At 41.1% G+C, this 15,197-nt stretch overlaps 2 protein-coding genes across 3 annotated transcripts in view; one reads left to right on the forward strand and one right to left on the reverse strand.

Annotated features, from left to right (window-relative positions):
- fgf13a (fibroblast growth factor 13a) overlaps nucleotides 1-1,808 on the reverse strand; it is a 97,965-nt gene extending 96,157 nt beyond the window's left edge. Inside the window, exon 1 of one of the 2 annotated variants that reach the window (XM_083980577.1) lies at nucleotides 1,698-1,808. The gene's annotated coding sequence lies outside the window, so the exon portion shown is untranslated. Of the gene's footprint in view, nucleotides 1-1,592 lie in introns of both variants that reach the window. The other variant, XM_083980576.1, reaches the window with a different exon arrangement.
- A 9,831-nt stretch (nucleotides 1,809-11,639) lies between these two features.
- Nucleotides 11,640-15,159, forward strand: f9a (coagulation factor IXa). The gene is made up of 8 exons (XM_083981347.1): nucleotides 11,640-11,757; nucleotides 11,993-12,174; nucleotides 12,259-12,283; nucleotides 12,506-12,619; nucleotides 13,060-13,194; nucleotides 13,284-13,606; nucleotides 13,707-13,830; nucleotides 14,325-15,159. Exons 1-8 carry the CDS (start codon nucleotides 11,652-11,654, stop codon nucleotides 14,912-14,914), a joined length of 1,599 nt encoding a protein of 532 aa, XP_083837473.1. The 5' UTR covers nucleotides 11,640-11,651; the 3' UTR covers nucleotides 14,915-15,159.
- The last annotated feature ends 38 nt before the right edge of the window (nucleotides 15,160-15,197 follow it).

Genomic DNA, 15,197 nt, shown 5'->3' on the forward strand with positions numbered 1-15,197 from the left:
GACTGCAAGGTGTTTATCAATTGGTTATCAATGAAAACCTCCAACTATTGATGCACTGTAAACACTCGCACGCCACACGACTGAGGGAGACCATATGGCTTCAATAAGCACCAAAAGAGTCGAGTCTGTCTTTGCTCTGTGTTTTTGCAAGATACCTACCTTATCTCCTCCACGTTTTCTGCTACATCAATGCACATTGATGAAAGGAAACGCTCCCACCACGAATCCCGTTATGTTGCATACAAAAAAAATCACGACCTGCTTTTACTGTGACAAAGGAAGAGGAGCAAAAAAAAGAAAAAGAAAAGAAAGAAGCTGCGAAATGGAGCGCAGATGGTTTTTGTTCTCCTCCTCCTCCTCCTCCTCCCCGAGGTTTTCAATCAACGTTGAAACGGGGGAAAAAACTACAAGTGGTATTAATGAAGCGTCCTATCTACAAGCAAACCCCGGGAGAAATGCCATCCAGTGTAGCTTCTGCGACCAGGTTCTCTTGTCTGTGGCTTTTTTCCTGCTGACGAGCTCCTCTGCTCCTCTAAACGCTCGGCAGGCAGAATCAACAGGATACTCAACGTGAGAGCGCTCTCCCTCTCTCTTTCCCTCTCTCTCTCTCTGCCTCCCTCCCTCCTGGTGCCGATTCACACCGTGGACATTATTATTGTTTTTTCACTTGGGTATCACTGGCGAGATGAGAACCTCTCCATCCATGTAAGAGAGGAAAAAAAGAAGAAAAAAAGCATCCTGTGTGTGTGTGTGTGTGTGAGCCGTGTTGTCGATGAGGTGGAGAATTAAAGCAGGAGGCTGTGCTGCATGGTGCACACCATCTTGCTGTTGCTCTCATTCAATCGCCTTTGCAGAGCCATGCGTTTTCCCCCCCATTCACGTTCAGTCCTGCGCATTTTCTCCTGACATGATCTGGAGGTGTTTGCATTTTACTTTATATTGAATGCAGGACATGCACGTTGCAACAAATGGTTCCTGGGTGGAAGACAAAACTGTTAAATGTACATTTTTGTCTCGTTTATTTTATGATTATGGGTATTTTGCCTGAACGAAATATTTGACTTTTTGATAATATTTGACAACAACCATTAATTGCTCATAAAGTATGTGTAGCATAAAGAGCACTGCAACTAGTGGAAATAACATGCTACAATTTAGGTACTGAATGCATCACTTGCCAAAAATCTGGTCTTTGCCTATAGCCTAATGCAAATGTTAGCACTGAGTAGTGGGGTAGCAGATGGGTTTAAATTGATTTAACATTGATCCCGACCTCTAAATTTAGCTTGTTTTTAATGTAAATCAGCTTATTTTCATGATACAGCGCAGGTGGCTTATAAATCTGCTTACGCCTGCTTCAAAGGGCTGACACTTAAGATTTGTTAAGGTGAATGAAACGGTAGAAACTGAAGTGCTGGAAAAACAAATTGTGTAATATAGAAACAAAAATTTACCCAGATAGATTTACCCAAATTACACAAACAGACATATTTGTTTCCCATGCAAGAAGTTGGTTTTATTTGCCTGAGTCTGACTCCAGGACCAGGACAAGAAAAGTGCTTGATTTTAAATCTTAGAAGTGATGTCCTTACCTTTAAAACCTGTGTGTCATCCTTGATTTAGACTCACGTGAAACTATCCAGCTCCAAATGGTGAGTGAGCCACACTGACAGTCCAAACCCAAAATGTTTTCTGACCTCTTTTATACGAATGTTACTTTTATTCAGAAGTCCCAGTCCAGTCCCAGTCCGATCTCTGCAGGCTTTGTGTCACACCTCTTGGCCTCGAAGGTCTGTTAGCACTCAGTGGCAGCAGAGGAAAGAGATCTGCGGGTTGAGGGTTACAAGATCTATATGGATGCTATTTTTAGAGGAAACTGGAGCCCTTTCAAACTTTCTTGACATGCTCAAATCTTCCTGAGACGTTTAAGGGTCACTGTGGCCTGTTCAGCCTGTTTCAGTGCCTCAAAGGGTCAAATCATTGTCTTTTGAAAGCAGCCTTTACTCTGAGTTCAGTCATTTTACCGAGACAAATAGAGCTCCAATGAAGAAAAAACGTTTTATCTATAAGACTTTCATGTATCATGTTAGACTGAGAAAGATCATTAAAACATGTTGTAATGCTTTTATCCTAGACAGTGTGTTTCATCTTTTTATTGGGTGACTGTTGCTGTCATATTATAACCTCCATTATTAACAATACTGACTGAATGTCTACAAATTGGCTTGTTGAATCTTACTTAAAGATTGTAAACTGAACAACCTTAACACACTGATTTGATACCAATTATAGCTTTGTAATATTGTATTTGGTTATGACAGCGTGTGTGTAAATACATGTCTTGATTTATACCCATTTTTATGTATCTTTATTCTGTAAATCCTTCATGGAGACAGCTAAGTCATAGTCCATGTGCCTCTTCATGCCCCCAACAGTCGGTGCAGAGAGCATCATGTTTTCTATCTGTAAATCCGTCCCATTCACATAAACACAATATCTCACTAACGCCTGGAAGGAATTTTTACAATTCTGGCACAAGCATCCACCCTGACCCACTGATGAACTGATTCAAATTTTGTTGGCAAAGTTAAAAATTCAAGGTCATTGTGAGTCACAATATGTTTTTGGCCATAACTCAGAAACGTACTTGCTAATTATGACATTGAACACAAATGTTTAATACAGTAGGATTAAATGATGAGGGGCTGATGTTTTATATCCAAATGGTCAAAGGTCAACCTCACTGCGACAACATAATATCCTGTAAAAAAAAAAAAAAAAAAAAAAAAACACTACCGGACATTATTGATTGCTGTAACCTCAGGAAGGGGAGAGAGTGACTATATTTCCTGCAACTTGACCGGTTAGTGGAGGCACGCAGGCACAAGTTATTTTTATTAAATCATAAATTGAAGCCCATCGGCCACTTTCTGTCCCCAGCTTTTAGAGTTTTTTACTCGTTTTTTTTTCTTTTTTCTTTTTGGAGAGCATGTATTGATAAATTCCTTTTTCTTAAATCATGAGATCTGACAGCTCATTAGCATTCAGCGGTACTGAGAGTGTGCATGGTTATTATTTATGATAGCGGCTATCTTAGTACCAGAGCGGAATCGAGAAGACTGTGAATCAATAGCAGCTGACCACTTGCTGGTTGTGGAGGTCAAGGAGGTTACACAGAGCGGTGGGGGGGGGGGGTTGTTGGTGGTCGATGACAGGATGTCTTCATAACGGATACAGTCACTTATTTAGCCTCTTGAAACTATACACTGTCATCACATATGCAAAACACAAACGATGCTTACTGACCATGAACAATACATTTCAAGGACAATTTCTATGCAAACTGATGCCTCACTTCATCCTTAAGGGTCAAAACTTGACAGGTCATCAAACCATGGCAAATCATTAATCTAGGTTAAATCAATCACAACATGTTCTTAATCTTCTTAATAATAAAATTGATATATGAATCAAAAACTGAGCCAAAACTTGCACTGATGGAACAAATGGTTGTGTAGTTTTGTTACGATGTATTTTAAATTACATTAACATGCCTGCAAATGTGATTTGTGAGTTGTTTAAGAAGCATTACAAGTGCTTTTATGTAACTAAGATGGAGTAATTATGAACTAATGAGTAGATCAATGGAAATGAGGTAAAACTCTGCCTGGACGTGTCCGTGTACGTTGCGAGGGAGGTATAAAGAGCGAGGGTTAGAGAGTGTAAATGTCAGTGGATTGTGTTCCCACTGTGTCCATGGCCTGTGGGCCCCTTTTGACCTTTCTAACAGGGCGTCACACTACAGTGCCACATTCACCTCCAGCCTGTTTAAAGCAAAGTCCTGCAGCCCAGCCCTGGCCAGTGCAGCAGCAAACTCCTGATTCACTCCACTCTCACGTGTTGTCACATCACAGGCCAGTGAATAAACCTAAGACTCCTCTGCTCTTCTGCTGATTGTAGGATTTCTGCTGGAAAATGCACCTTAATATCACATTGACTGGTGTGTTTTTAAGCTCTTTTTTGTCATGTTTAACCAGTTCCCATGGTAAATGTCACGTTAATACATAAACCTAACAAGCTCAGCTGCTGTAGCTGTGAGAGGTGTAAACCTTGAACTGATGAGTACCTCTCTATTAGAACTCATTAGCATATTATGATATTTTCAAGTGTACGGTACTCAGTAGTATCATGTTTTATTAATGTTTCATGAAATATTTATTAAAATGCTCTTTTGGGAGGCAAGTTAGGTAATGATTTTATGATACCCATTCCCATCCATTTGCTCATGTAAGTTAAGTCTGATCATTTCTTGAACTGCACAAATGCATTAAAGCATAAACTGGCTCACATGGAAACGTATTCTGGAAGATACTCTTCAGTTATTATTGCTGCGTGAATGAACAACTTCACAACTTCAAATTTCCTCCTACCTCACTGTTCACTGTCTTCTTTCTTTCCTTAGGCCTTTCATTCTTTTCAGAACACAATTATACTGTTCACTGTGATACATGTTTTTTTTCTTTTCTTTTTTTCTTGCTACACAGACTGCCGTAAAAAGGAGATTGTTCACAAGAGGAAGTTCAAGGTGTGGGAGGATTGTAGTTACATTTGTGCTATTAGGTGGTTACGTATTATTTTCCTGAGTGTTATTTAAGCTAATAAGGTGATGGGGACTTTGTGTTCCAGGGAACAACAAATTGCTGGAGGCGGCTCGATGGCATTTGGTGAAGAGATTACATGTTCTGACTTTGTTTGCATGAGTGTCCTCTTCTTCTGACATTTGTAAATCTTGCGGTTTTAGCAGATTTGAGACCCTGTGAAGAACTGAACATCTGAATTATGTTTTAGTTATTTTTACGTATCAGTTGAACTATGATTAGATTAAATTCATGACAATGAATGAATGAATGAATGATTATAGAACTACATAGCTTGCAAAATTACATAAGACCTTACTGATATTTGTCCTTTTGTCCACCACCTAATTGTTCCACATATGTAAAGGGACAATTTCATTTAAAACACATTTCTTGAACCAGATTATTTTCTTTGGAAAAAAAAAATCTGCACATACAGTAGATCTTAGAATTTAGATACATTTAGCAAGATCGGTTGTTTTGCTAAAGGTGTGTATTCATCAAGCAGTCAGTTTAAAATCAATTTCCAATTGCATGGATAACAGCCACTCTCCCCATTCGGCACATTGAGTTGATTTATAAATGTCTTGCATTGGATGACAGAGCAACACCGGACCAATAGTGAAGGAGCTGCTTGATATGTGACTCGGCTGGACTGAAAATCACCCAAGGTGATATTTGTGGAGGAGCCAGTGTGTGGATGCTTGGAGGGATTAGTCCCAAAAGTCATTCAGTGAGGGTGTTGGAGGGTGATTAATGCCCCGATATTGTGCAGCAGGGGTTAGTTATCGGCCTCTGATTGTAGGTGTGAGCTTGATTGAAGCTCTGGGTGTAACTGATAAGGCAATCACGCTTGTTCTGTTACAGGGACAGTTATGACCATGGGAACAAGCTGGAAGCAGAGGAGTGTTTGTAAAATGTGCGTCTGAATCTTGTTTAGCGCAGATTAAATTTATCACAATCTTCTGTTTCACACTCGAAATGTGCTAATGGTTCCATGAATCATTTGCATTTAGCAACGCTCACTGTCATCAGAGTGTAATTGACAATTTATTGCTGTAGGGAGAAGAATATGCAACGTAAAGCAGGAGAGGTCAGTGTCGTGTGTGAGGCCACATCTAAGGCAAATATAATATTCATAACATGTTGTCATCATGAGTGAATACAATGAATAGAAGCAGACCAGAAATTGCAGGATAATAAGATAACCAAGGACTGGAAGGCCATAGAAATGTTTGTGCATTTGTGTGTGTGTGTTTATGTGTGTCCATATAGGTCTGCACATAAAAGTGATGGATTTCATCAAACACTACTCATTGGACTGTTGCACCTGCTCATTTATCTCTGAGCCTCACAGAGCTCTGGTGCACTGACCTCAGTTTCAAAGGTCAGAACAGGGTCAGTAAGTTATTTCAAAACTATACAGGTCAGGGTCGAAAGGTGTGACGCACTGTCGTATTTCTGTCACGTCCCCCTATAACACACCACATAATTGACTTGGCCGCTCACCAGATTGCATTTTTATATCTCTCATGCCACAGAGTCGGGGTATATTTCAACTGTGGGACAGACGATCTACATGTATTTGGTGCAGCTGACACTCTGCCATTTACCGCTGGTGATGAAGTCCTCATCAGTCCAATGGCAAGTGACTTATTAGCACCTGAAGCAGTTGGTTTTTTTTTTTTTTTTTTTTACAATGTACAGGGTGTAAAGTTGGAAATGATTTATTATTATGAAAAATTCATTTGATCCGTTTCCACCTCATTGGCTCCGTCCAATGTAGCCTTTTGCAAACTCATTTCTGACATTCAGTGGAAAAACAGTGAGCTTCACAGGCACTTTCTGACCAGGAGGGATGGGAGCTCCACTTTTCATTAACGGTGGCTGAACATCCCTGAGCCGGCAGCGTCTGTCAGCTCGCCTGCATCACGGCTCACAGAACCAGGAGTGGATTTCAGCTCTCATTTCTTACGAACTCACAGTAGCACCGTATTTCTGGGTCACTATTGTCAAGCAAAGCTATATCCCCCTTTAGCTTTACCTAGTTTCATAAGTTTAATATGGAATCCATACCCAAGAGAGGAAACACCGTATTAGTGCATCTTTCTGGTGTTTTGAACTTGAATTGAGACTTTTATTAATACGTTAACCTACTTTTCCCTGTGTTCTGGTAAAGGATTTATTCATCCACCTTATAGACACAGCAATCCTAGCCAAGTTGTTAAGATAAATCTACAAAATATGAAACTGTAAATGCCAAAAATCCCTTTATGTTGTTTATGTTGCCATTTCTACTACAACTACAGTCAGTGGTGTTCTTACCCTTTCTTTCTTTTCTTTTTTTCTTTTACAATTTACTGGCAGGGTTTCATTTGAAAGGTCTCCAACAGTCTATTTAAGACTACTGGACTGTGACTGGTGTTTTGAGGCTGTAAATCCAAACACTACCTCTGCGTCTTCGGCAAAATACCAAGCCAATTGTTAAAATGTCAGAGTGTTTGGCTTGGTGAGGACGCATGTGGGCAAGCGAGGGGAATGGGTGCGGACGCCAGGCTTTCAAATTACAGAAATTAGTGTACTAATTAAGGGAGTGCGACTCTCTCAAATATCACATTAATGTCAATGACTTTATCCATGAAGAGGAGGCAATGGAGGAGGAGGAGGATGGGGGGTGGCTGTGGTGGTGCTTTGAGGCCGGGGGTGTTTCTTTTTACAGCTCATATCACAGGAGCTCCCTGTGGATATTACTGTACTGTATGAGCTCACAAGAAGCGTCTTTGAGTATCAAACATGTATCACATTCACTTCATTTATAAGTGTATTATAACAGACCAGTGATTCAATAATGATAAACCATATCATGATCAACCACAGCATTGGTATCAAAAGATTATTAATCCTCAGTCTATGTGGTTTGTGGATTGATTTACGTTTGGACTGAGTTTGGACTAGCGCCCATCTAACTGTGCTTTAAGCTAAGATAACTCTCTCCTGGATGTTGCATGATACTGTATGTAACAGTCAGACATCAGAATGGTATTGATGGATATTTATCTTTCCCAAACTATTGATTTCAACACGCCAGTCTATGTGAGTTTGCAGTAAATTCACTTGCTTCTTTTTTGCATTTACTTATTTTTGTTGAACATTGGCCATTCCTTCATCATCTCAATTTACTCCTGTTTGTGACTAAATGGCAACAGAGCTTTTAGTTTCTCAGTGGAATTTCACATTGAATAACCAGTGTCTTTGAATCTGCCTGTTGTGACAATGTGTTCACTTCAGACATGTGAATGAAACTGATGTGTATCAGGTGTGTGATGCTGCTCGCTCAGCCTTCAGCTCTTGTAAAGCGCTCTAACTAGCTCAGGGCCAAAAAGACCACCATAAACACACCTGGATGACTGAGTGCGTGCGTCACCGAGGCGTTTACACACAGTATGTCTTTGTTCTCACTGCTAGCAGCTGTAAACATGCATGAGGAAATCAACATTTGCATGTTATGGCCTGAAGCTCACATCACACCTGGAGGGAATTGTTGCATCATTCAAATTGTGTACAAACACCACCAACACTTAAATTCTGTCAATATAAAATGTCTTACACTGCAGTCAATTAAAAACCAAACCATAATCCAGTCGCGGATTAGTCAGACTGCAGGCAACAAAGTATCTGTCTTAATAGTGAGTACCGGGGAGCTGCTGCCAGAACACATTGAGAGTGTGATGAGTGTGGATGTTGGGGTCACTCTGGGAGAAAGTTTAGCTGCTGAGGTTACAGATAGTCCAGACACAGTAAGCTTTGACTGGCACTGTCAGCGTCTAGGATGGAAAATCTGCTATTTTTTCCTGCCTTTCATATTTCAAATCGCAAACACTTGACAGCACTGGAAACATTAGGAAGTTAAATTTAGATCTGAAAGTTATTATCAATGAGGCCAGGGCTTTATTTATATCCAGATCATTGATTGTGTCTTTAAATATCACAAGAGTTGAGTTGTTAACTTCAAATGCATCATCGCGCAGATTTTCCCAGATCATGCAGACCTTGTTTGAGCTTTACAAACATTCAGATTCCCGCTGACAGAGGAAGGGTTTACCAAGGCAAAACATAAGCTCTCAGCAAATGACAACGTCTCTAAGGTGAAAGACCGAGTTCTGGGCTGCCTGATCTCCCCCGCAGCCCAGAAGATACTGTACAGAAACAATCAATAGCACTGAGCAAGCATCAGAGTTTCTATTATCTGCGAGGCCCTGACTCGATCCCCCACTGTAGTGACTAATCTAATTGGAGCCGACACAGACTCCCCAGCTGTGCGGTGCTGCCAAAGAAAGAGAGAAGACAGAGATGTCTGCGAGATCTTCATGAATCAATAGTCAGTCACAGGCAATTTTACTTCCTTCTATCCATCCATGCATCCACATCATCCATCTAACAGAGTCTTGTTAGCATCCCCTCATCTCACAACTCATCACCTCGATGCAAACAGCAAAAACCATTGTTAGTATTTTCTCATGGACATACTGTATAATACTAAGCTCAATCAATGGTCTGTATCCACTCTGCTATTAAACCAGGCTAAGTGAAAACTGTACCATTTAGGGCTGTCAAGCCCACAGCCTCTCCACCAGGCTCAGCAACGACTTACATTTAGAAATATGACTCAATGACAACAGTGCAGAGTGTACCTGCTGTTATGTGTTGATCTAAACTTGGAATAGCTCCAATAAATTATGTTGCATCAGGCATCAGAGGTGCTTTTTTGTTTCAGCGTGAACACTCCTATACCTTCTTTACTCTTATATTCATCCTGGCAGGGAATGATGGAGAGGCCTTTGTATTGAGCAGACAGTGTTAATTACTCAAGTATGAATTATTCAGCCTTTGAGCAATTCAAGATAAATGCCTCCAGTCGATAAGTTGCCAGCACTCGAGAAGACTTTGGAGTCCCTCTGGGGGGATTTCAGAGCCAGTGATGGGTTGCATCTTATATGCCAGACCACGGAGTGACACCAGAGTTAAATCTCCAACTGGCGAGCTGAATCAGCACAAGCTCCACATCACCCACCCCGGTCACTGCATCATCGTCTTAGTTATTGATTAACCATGTTGTACAATTATGAGAGGGTATGTATATGGGATTGAAGGAAATGTTAGAAGTTTGTTAAAGTAAACACATGTTGAAAATCTCTGAAGTTCCTATGATTGGTTTCACTGTAAATGGCTTTTTCTGACATAGGCTACTTATACAAAATAATGTATTACACATTTTCAATAACCCATCATAAAAATGATTTAGATTTAAGCACAAGCACATCAACTGAAGAATCCTTGCATCACAGATGCATGCATACCTGTAAATAAATTTCCATATAGAGAGAGCAGTGTCCTATTAAAGATAGTGTTATAGTGTAATTAAATGCTTTTTCAGTCACCTGTGGGACGGACAATCCTGTAAAAACAGCATCCAATCATCTGTAGCGTGACGTTGAAGTCAATTGGATCGTGATGTGTCAATCAAGCTGCCGTCTCTGTCCCTCCTCTGTAGGTACTGCTCTAGTCACTAATCGCGTCGTGGTTTATTATGTCATGTGTTTTCTTTCATGTGAATGAGCCGTGAGAAAAAGCTGGCTGACTGTTGACAGTATCGCAGTGACAAGCGACAGTATCACCTAAAGCCGCGGCGCGAGCGTGATACCTTTGCGGCTTCACCTTGATGTGAACCCAATGCTGAACAAGCTCTGCGTGCTCCTGAGCTCTGGAGGCGTGGCTGAAGAGAGAAGTCTGAGGAAAGGGGCTGGGACTTTTGACTATTGACTATTTTAATCAGAATTGCTGGTTGTTTGCTTATGTTTTATACAGCTCATGTTGACTAAATGTAAAAAGATAAATAAATAAATTGAGAAAAATTGTCAGAACATTCCCAATGAAGTGAATCTTCCCTCACACGCAACATAACGTAGGCCTCAGCTCATAAACACCTCTACTAGATAAAGTGTAACCTGGATATTCTCATTCATCCAGGTCATCGTTCTTTTCTGGGCAAATTGAATCGTAGGCAACTGGACTTGTATTTGTCTGGGAAGACGTTTCGCCTCTTATCCAAGGGGCTTCATCAGGCTTCATCATTGGCCTAAGCCCCTTAGATAAGAGGCGAAACGCCTTCCCAGACAAATACAAATCCAGTTGCATACGATTCAGTTTGTTTAAACTTAGCTTATTTCCTCAGCTCTTGACGTAAATCACCATGTAAGGGACACAGGATTCTTCTCTGCTGTAATGATAATGGGGTACACAATCTCATTACCAGTATCACCGTATCGCCATTGTTGTGCTATATTGAATGACTGAGGTGTATGACCGCCATCTTGTGGTGAAACGCCCAAAGTGCATTTATCAACCATCTCTGACCAAAACAAGTTGGATTTTTCCTGAAAAGCACAACTTCAGTGAATATTAAAAAGCTGATGGCTGATGCCAAATGTAATCAGACACATTTAAACCCAATTCAAGCTAGCATGACGAACTCACATTTCATAATCATGATATGGGAGGACATGTAAAAAAGAAAAGAAAATAAAGAAAGAAGAAATAAATAAAATAAACTACCATTACAAACAAATCCAAATACTAATACGGAATGAAGAATATACACCATAACATTTCGAGCATCACCTATTATCATCTTAGAGATGTTAAAATACAATGGCATAGTTAAATGCATTAAAACACACTAATCAATCTGTTGTTACAGACAGAGTGTGAAAACTGGACCGTGACCAGAGGGGACAGTGAGGACATATGTTTTCATAGTAAGACACAAGAGGAGAAAGTCTGGGATTTCTTTGAAGTTGGTTAATCATTTGTTCTGATATTCTGTAATTTCTTAATGTACAAATAAACATGCCAGTGTATATTTGTGTACTGCTGACACAGTGGAGGTTTTTTTTTTTTCAGACAAACACAAAGTGTGGGTGTACATGTGCAAACAGAGTTTTGTACTTTGGAGTGATGTTCCAGTGTGTGTCTGTCGAGACGTCACAGCAGTTTGGAATGGAGCTAGTGTCTTTGTCTTTGCTGTCTTTGTTGCTTTTGGGCTGTCGGCTGGGCTCTGGAGGTATTTTAAGATTATTTATGATGCTCATAAATAACTTCTCTCCAACTTGAGGTTTATTTCAGTTTTGCTTTTTTACATCTGAAGCATTGTTAGTGCACGTGACAGCTTGAGGAGTGTGTTTTTGAACGTCACTGATACTCAGAAGAACATCTATCAACTGCATTTATTTACTGCTGTTATCTGTGAGATGAAGACAGGTATACTAAAACATGGACTCTGGTTATATTTTCCCCAGCTCCAGCCTCAGGTCCGGTGTTTCTCTCGGGTCAGGCAGCTGACAGCGTTCTGCGGAGGCACAGGCGCGCCAACAGAGGGCTGTTTGAGGAGTTTCTCCAAGGCGATTTGGAGCGAGAGTGTTACGAGGAAAAATGTGACTTGGAGGAGGCCAGGGAAACTTTTGAGAATGATGAAAAGACAGTACGTTTGCTTTGTTATTATTTTTGTTATAATTTGTCTATTTTAACCGGATGCATTCATCAGAGACTTAACTTTGTGTTTCAGATGGAGTTCTGGGCAGGATATGTCGGTAACACAGACAGAAAATGACATACAGTATATGTTGTCATTACTTGTGTGATGTGCTTGTTTTTGGTGACTGATCATTTAGAATCAGAACACATGCTCTTATTTTGATACACAGATCTGTATATGCTTATGTTTCTATGTAAAGATGCTTCATAAACATCCCCTGCAAAATGAAGCTAGCAGATGACCGTCTGCTGAGTTACTGTGTTCTGGATCTGTGCAGATGGCAATCAGTGTAAGCCTGGTCCCTGTCTGAACGAGGGCTCATGTAAAGACCTTATTGGCTCCTACACCTGCACATGTCTGCCTGGCTTCACTGGCAGGAACTGTGAGATTGGTGAGTCCAAGTCCTGTGGCTGGATTTAAAAATACAATCAAAAGAAACTGGATATGTATGCTACATGATACAAATTTGTTGAGAATATCAGATCAGATCAGATGAGATGTCAGTCTCAAACGATAAACAGACCAATGCTCTCCCCCTGCCCCCTCCCCCTGTTCTTGTTTCTAAATTAAATCAATGGCTTGTATCCAGCTCCAGTCTGGTTTTAGGCTCCAAAATTAGATTAGCCTTTTTTTGGAAATTCTATAAACAGCAGCCAAAGCGCCGTCTCTGTGAATAGTGGCTGCATTTAGCTCAATCACACTGCCAGAGGTGCCCTACAAAGAGTTTAAATACACAAGTTCTTATGTGGTAATGACAGCTCATTGTGTATATAGTATATAATAGGAAAATGACCAATAATAATAATAATTTCTATATCTTTTCTTCGCCAGTTGTAGCAAAAAGATGTGATGTGGATAATGGCGACTGTATGCACTTTTGTGTGTCAATGGGAACCTTTGGATCTAAATGCCACTGTGCGACAGGATACAGGCTGTTGGAGGATGGGGTCAGCTGCGTACCAGATGGTATTGATACATGCTTCACAAATGATGAGCTAAATGTGTTACTAATGATCATTAATTCAATGTGACGCCTCCTTTCCTCACATTACCAGTTAAATTCCCATGTGGCAGAACGGCCTTGGCAGAGGTACGTATAGCCACAAGGACTCTGTATGACTTGGGGAACTTCAGCTTGGAGAGCACCACCCCACAGGTCAACTTCACCACCACTACACCCACTACACCCACTCCCTCAACCCCAGCCAGTACCACAACATCTTTACCACTCACAACTGAGCCTGCAGACAACCGACCCCGTCGGAGACCCTTCCTGAGGCTGCTCAGTGACACCGACACCTCCTCAGTGGAACCGATTCGAGCAATCAAACGCATTGTAGGTGGTGAGGAGGCCACTCCAGGAGAGATCCCATGGCAGGTACGCTGCGTTACAGGGAAATGTGGGAAAAGAAACGGCAGCTGTTTAAATGTCCACCTTTTACATACTCACAGCTCTTTTTGTCCCTCCTTTTATTTAGGTGGGCTTGGTGTACCACTCCACCCGTGACTTATTCTGTGGGGGATCCATTCTCAGGCCAAGTTGGGTTATCACTGCTGCTCACTGCCTGGCAGAGGCAACAGGCACCTTTTTTGTCAGAGTGGGTAAGAGTCAATGACTAATTTCACCTCTGTTGGAGCAATAGCTCTGTATGGTACACTATAACATAGAGTTTTACCAGTTTTCAGTTGATTCATCAATTATTATAATCAATAACTTACACATTCAAAGAATTATCTGATTTTAGCTTTTTATTTGTGGGGATTTTCTTTTTTTGGTCAAACAGGCTAATGTTAAGAAGCTGCCTTTTTGTACGTGGTCTTATACTATATCTTACAGGCCGAATGGATGATCAAGCTTTGCTTCCTTCAGCCCCTTCCCTTGCACAGTATCATTATTGTTTTGTTTCTTGTTACATAGATTGTTTGTCTTTTGATGTGCTTGTTTGAGACAAATAAAAATCAAATCAATTCATAAAGTTGACAGATTAATCCAAAACAATGATTAAAAACTATCATTATTGCAGCCTGTTAATTTATTGTAGAGTAAATCTACAGGGTGAGTCCATTACTTCCATCTCTAATATCTCTCCCTGCAGGTGAACACAATATCTACATCAGCGAGGGCACAGAGCAGGATCACGAAATATTGGAGCACCACCCACATCCGCGCTACAACAGAAGTGTGAGCTTGTATAACCACGACATCGCCCTGCTTTACCTCAAAGACCCCATCACCTTCTCCACAACCGTGCGGCCCATCTGCATAGGGCCCAAGGCTTTCACGGAGGCCCTCGTGAAGAACTCCTCCCCGGCTACGGTCAGTGGCTGGGGCAGAACACGGTACATGGGATCCACGGCGAGCACGCTGCAGAAGGTAGAGGTTCCCTTCACAGATCGGACAGAGTGTAAGCAAAGCAGCAGTGCCAGGATCACTCCCGTCATGTTTTGTGCGGGATACGAAAATGTGGCCAAAGATGCCTGTCAGGGTGACAGTGGAGGTCCTCATGCAAACAGCATTCATGACACGTGGTTCCTCACAGGCATCGTGAGCTGGGGGGAGGAATGTGCAAAAGATGGGAAATATGGTGTGTACACCCGGGTGTCTGTTTACTACCGCTGGATAGACCATGTTATGGGATTAACTAAACACAGGCTGGCATTTGATGTAGATGATCTTGATGTTTAAATTTAAAGGTTCTATATTTAATAAAATAAAAAGGAGCATGCAGTTCTGAATTTGACTTAGAAGGGTTGAAGGTGACTTTTAAAAGACACCCAGTTGAGTTAGGTGACAACCAGCTCCACCTCTGGTTGCCTTTGTGCTGACAGTGAGTGTAGCTGAAGAAATGCATGTGATTTGTAAGTAACTGACTTAACTAATAAATTCCATCATACTAATTAACTACAGAAACAGTCTATGTTATAAGGGGGGGGGGGAGATATGAAGAAGAAGATACTTTGATGCTGTA

This window comes from Trachurus trachurus, assembly GCF_905171665.1.
Source record: "Trachurus trachurus genome assembly, chromosome: 10".
Taxonomy (NCBI): Eukaryota; Metazoa; Chordata; class Actinopteri; order Carangiformes; family Carangidae; genus Trachurus; species Trachurus trachurus.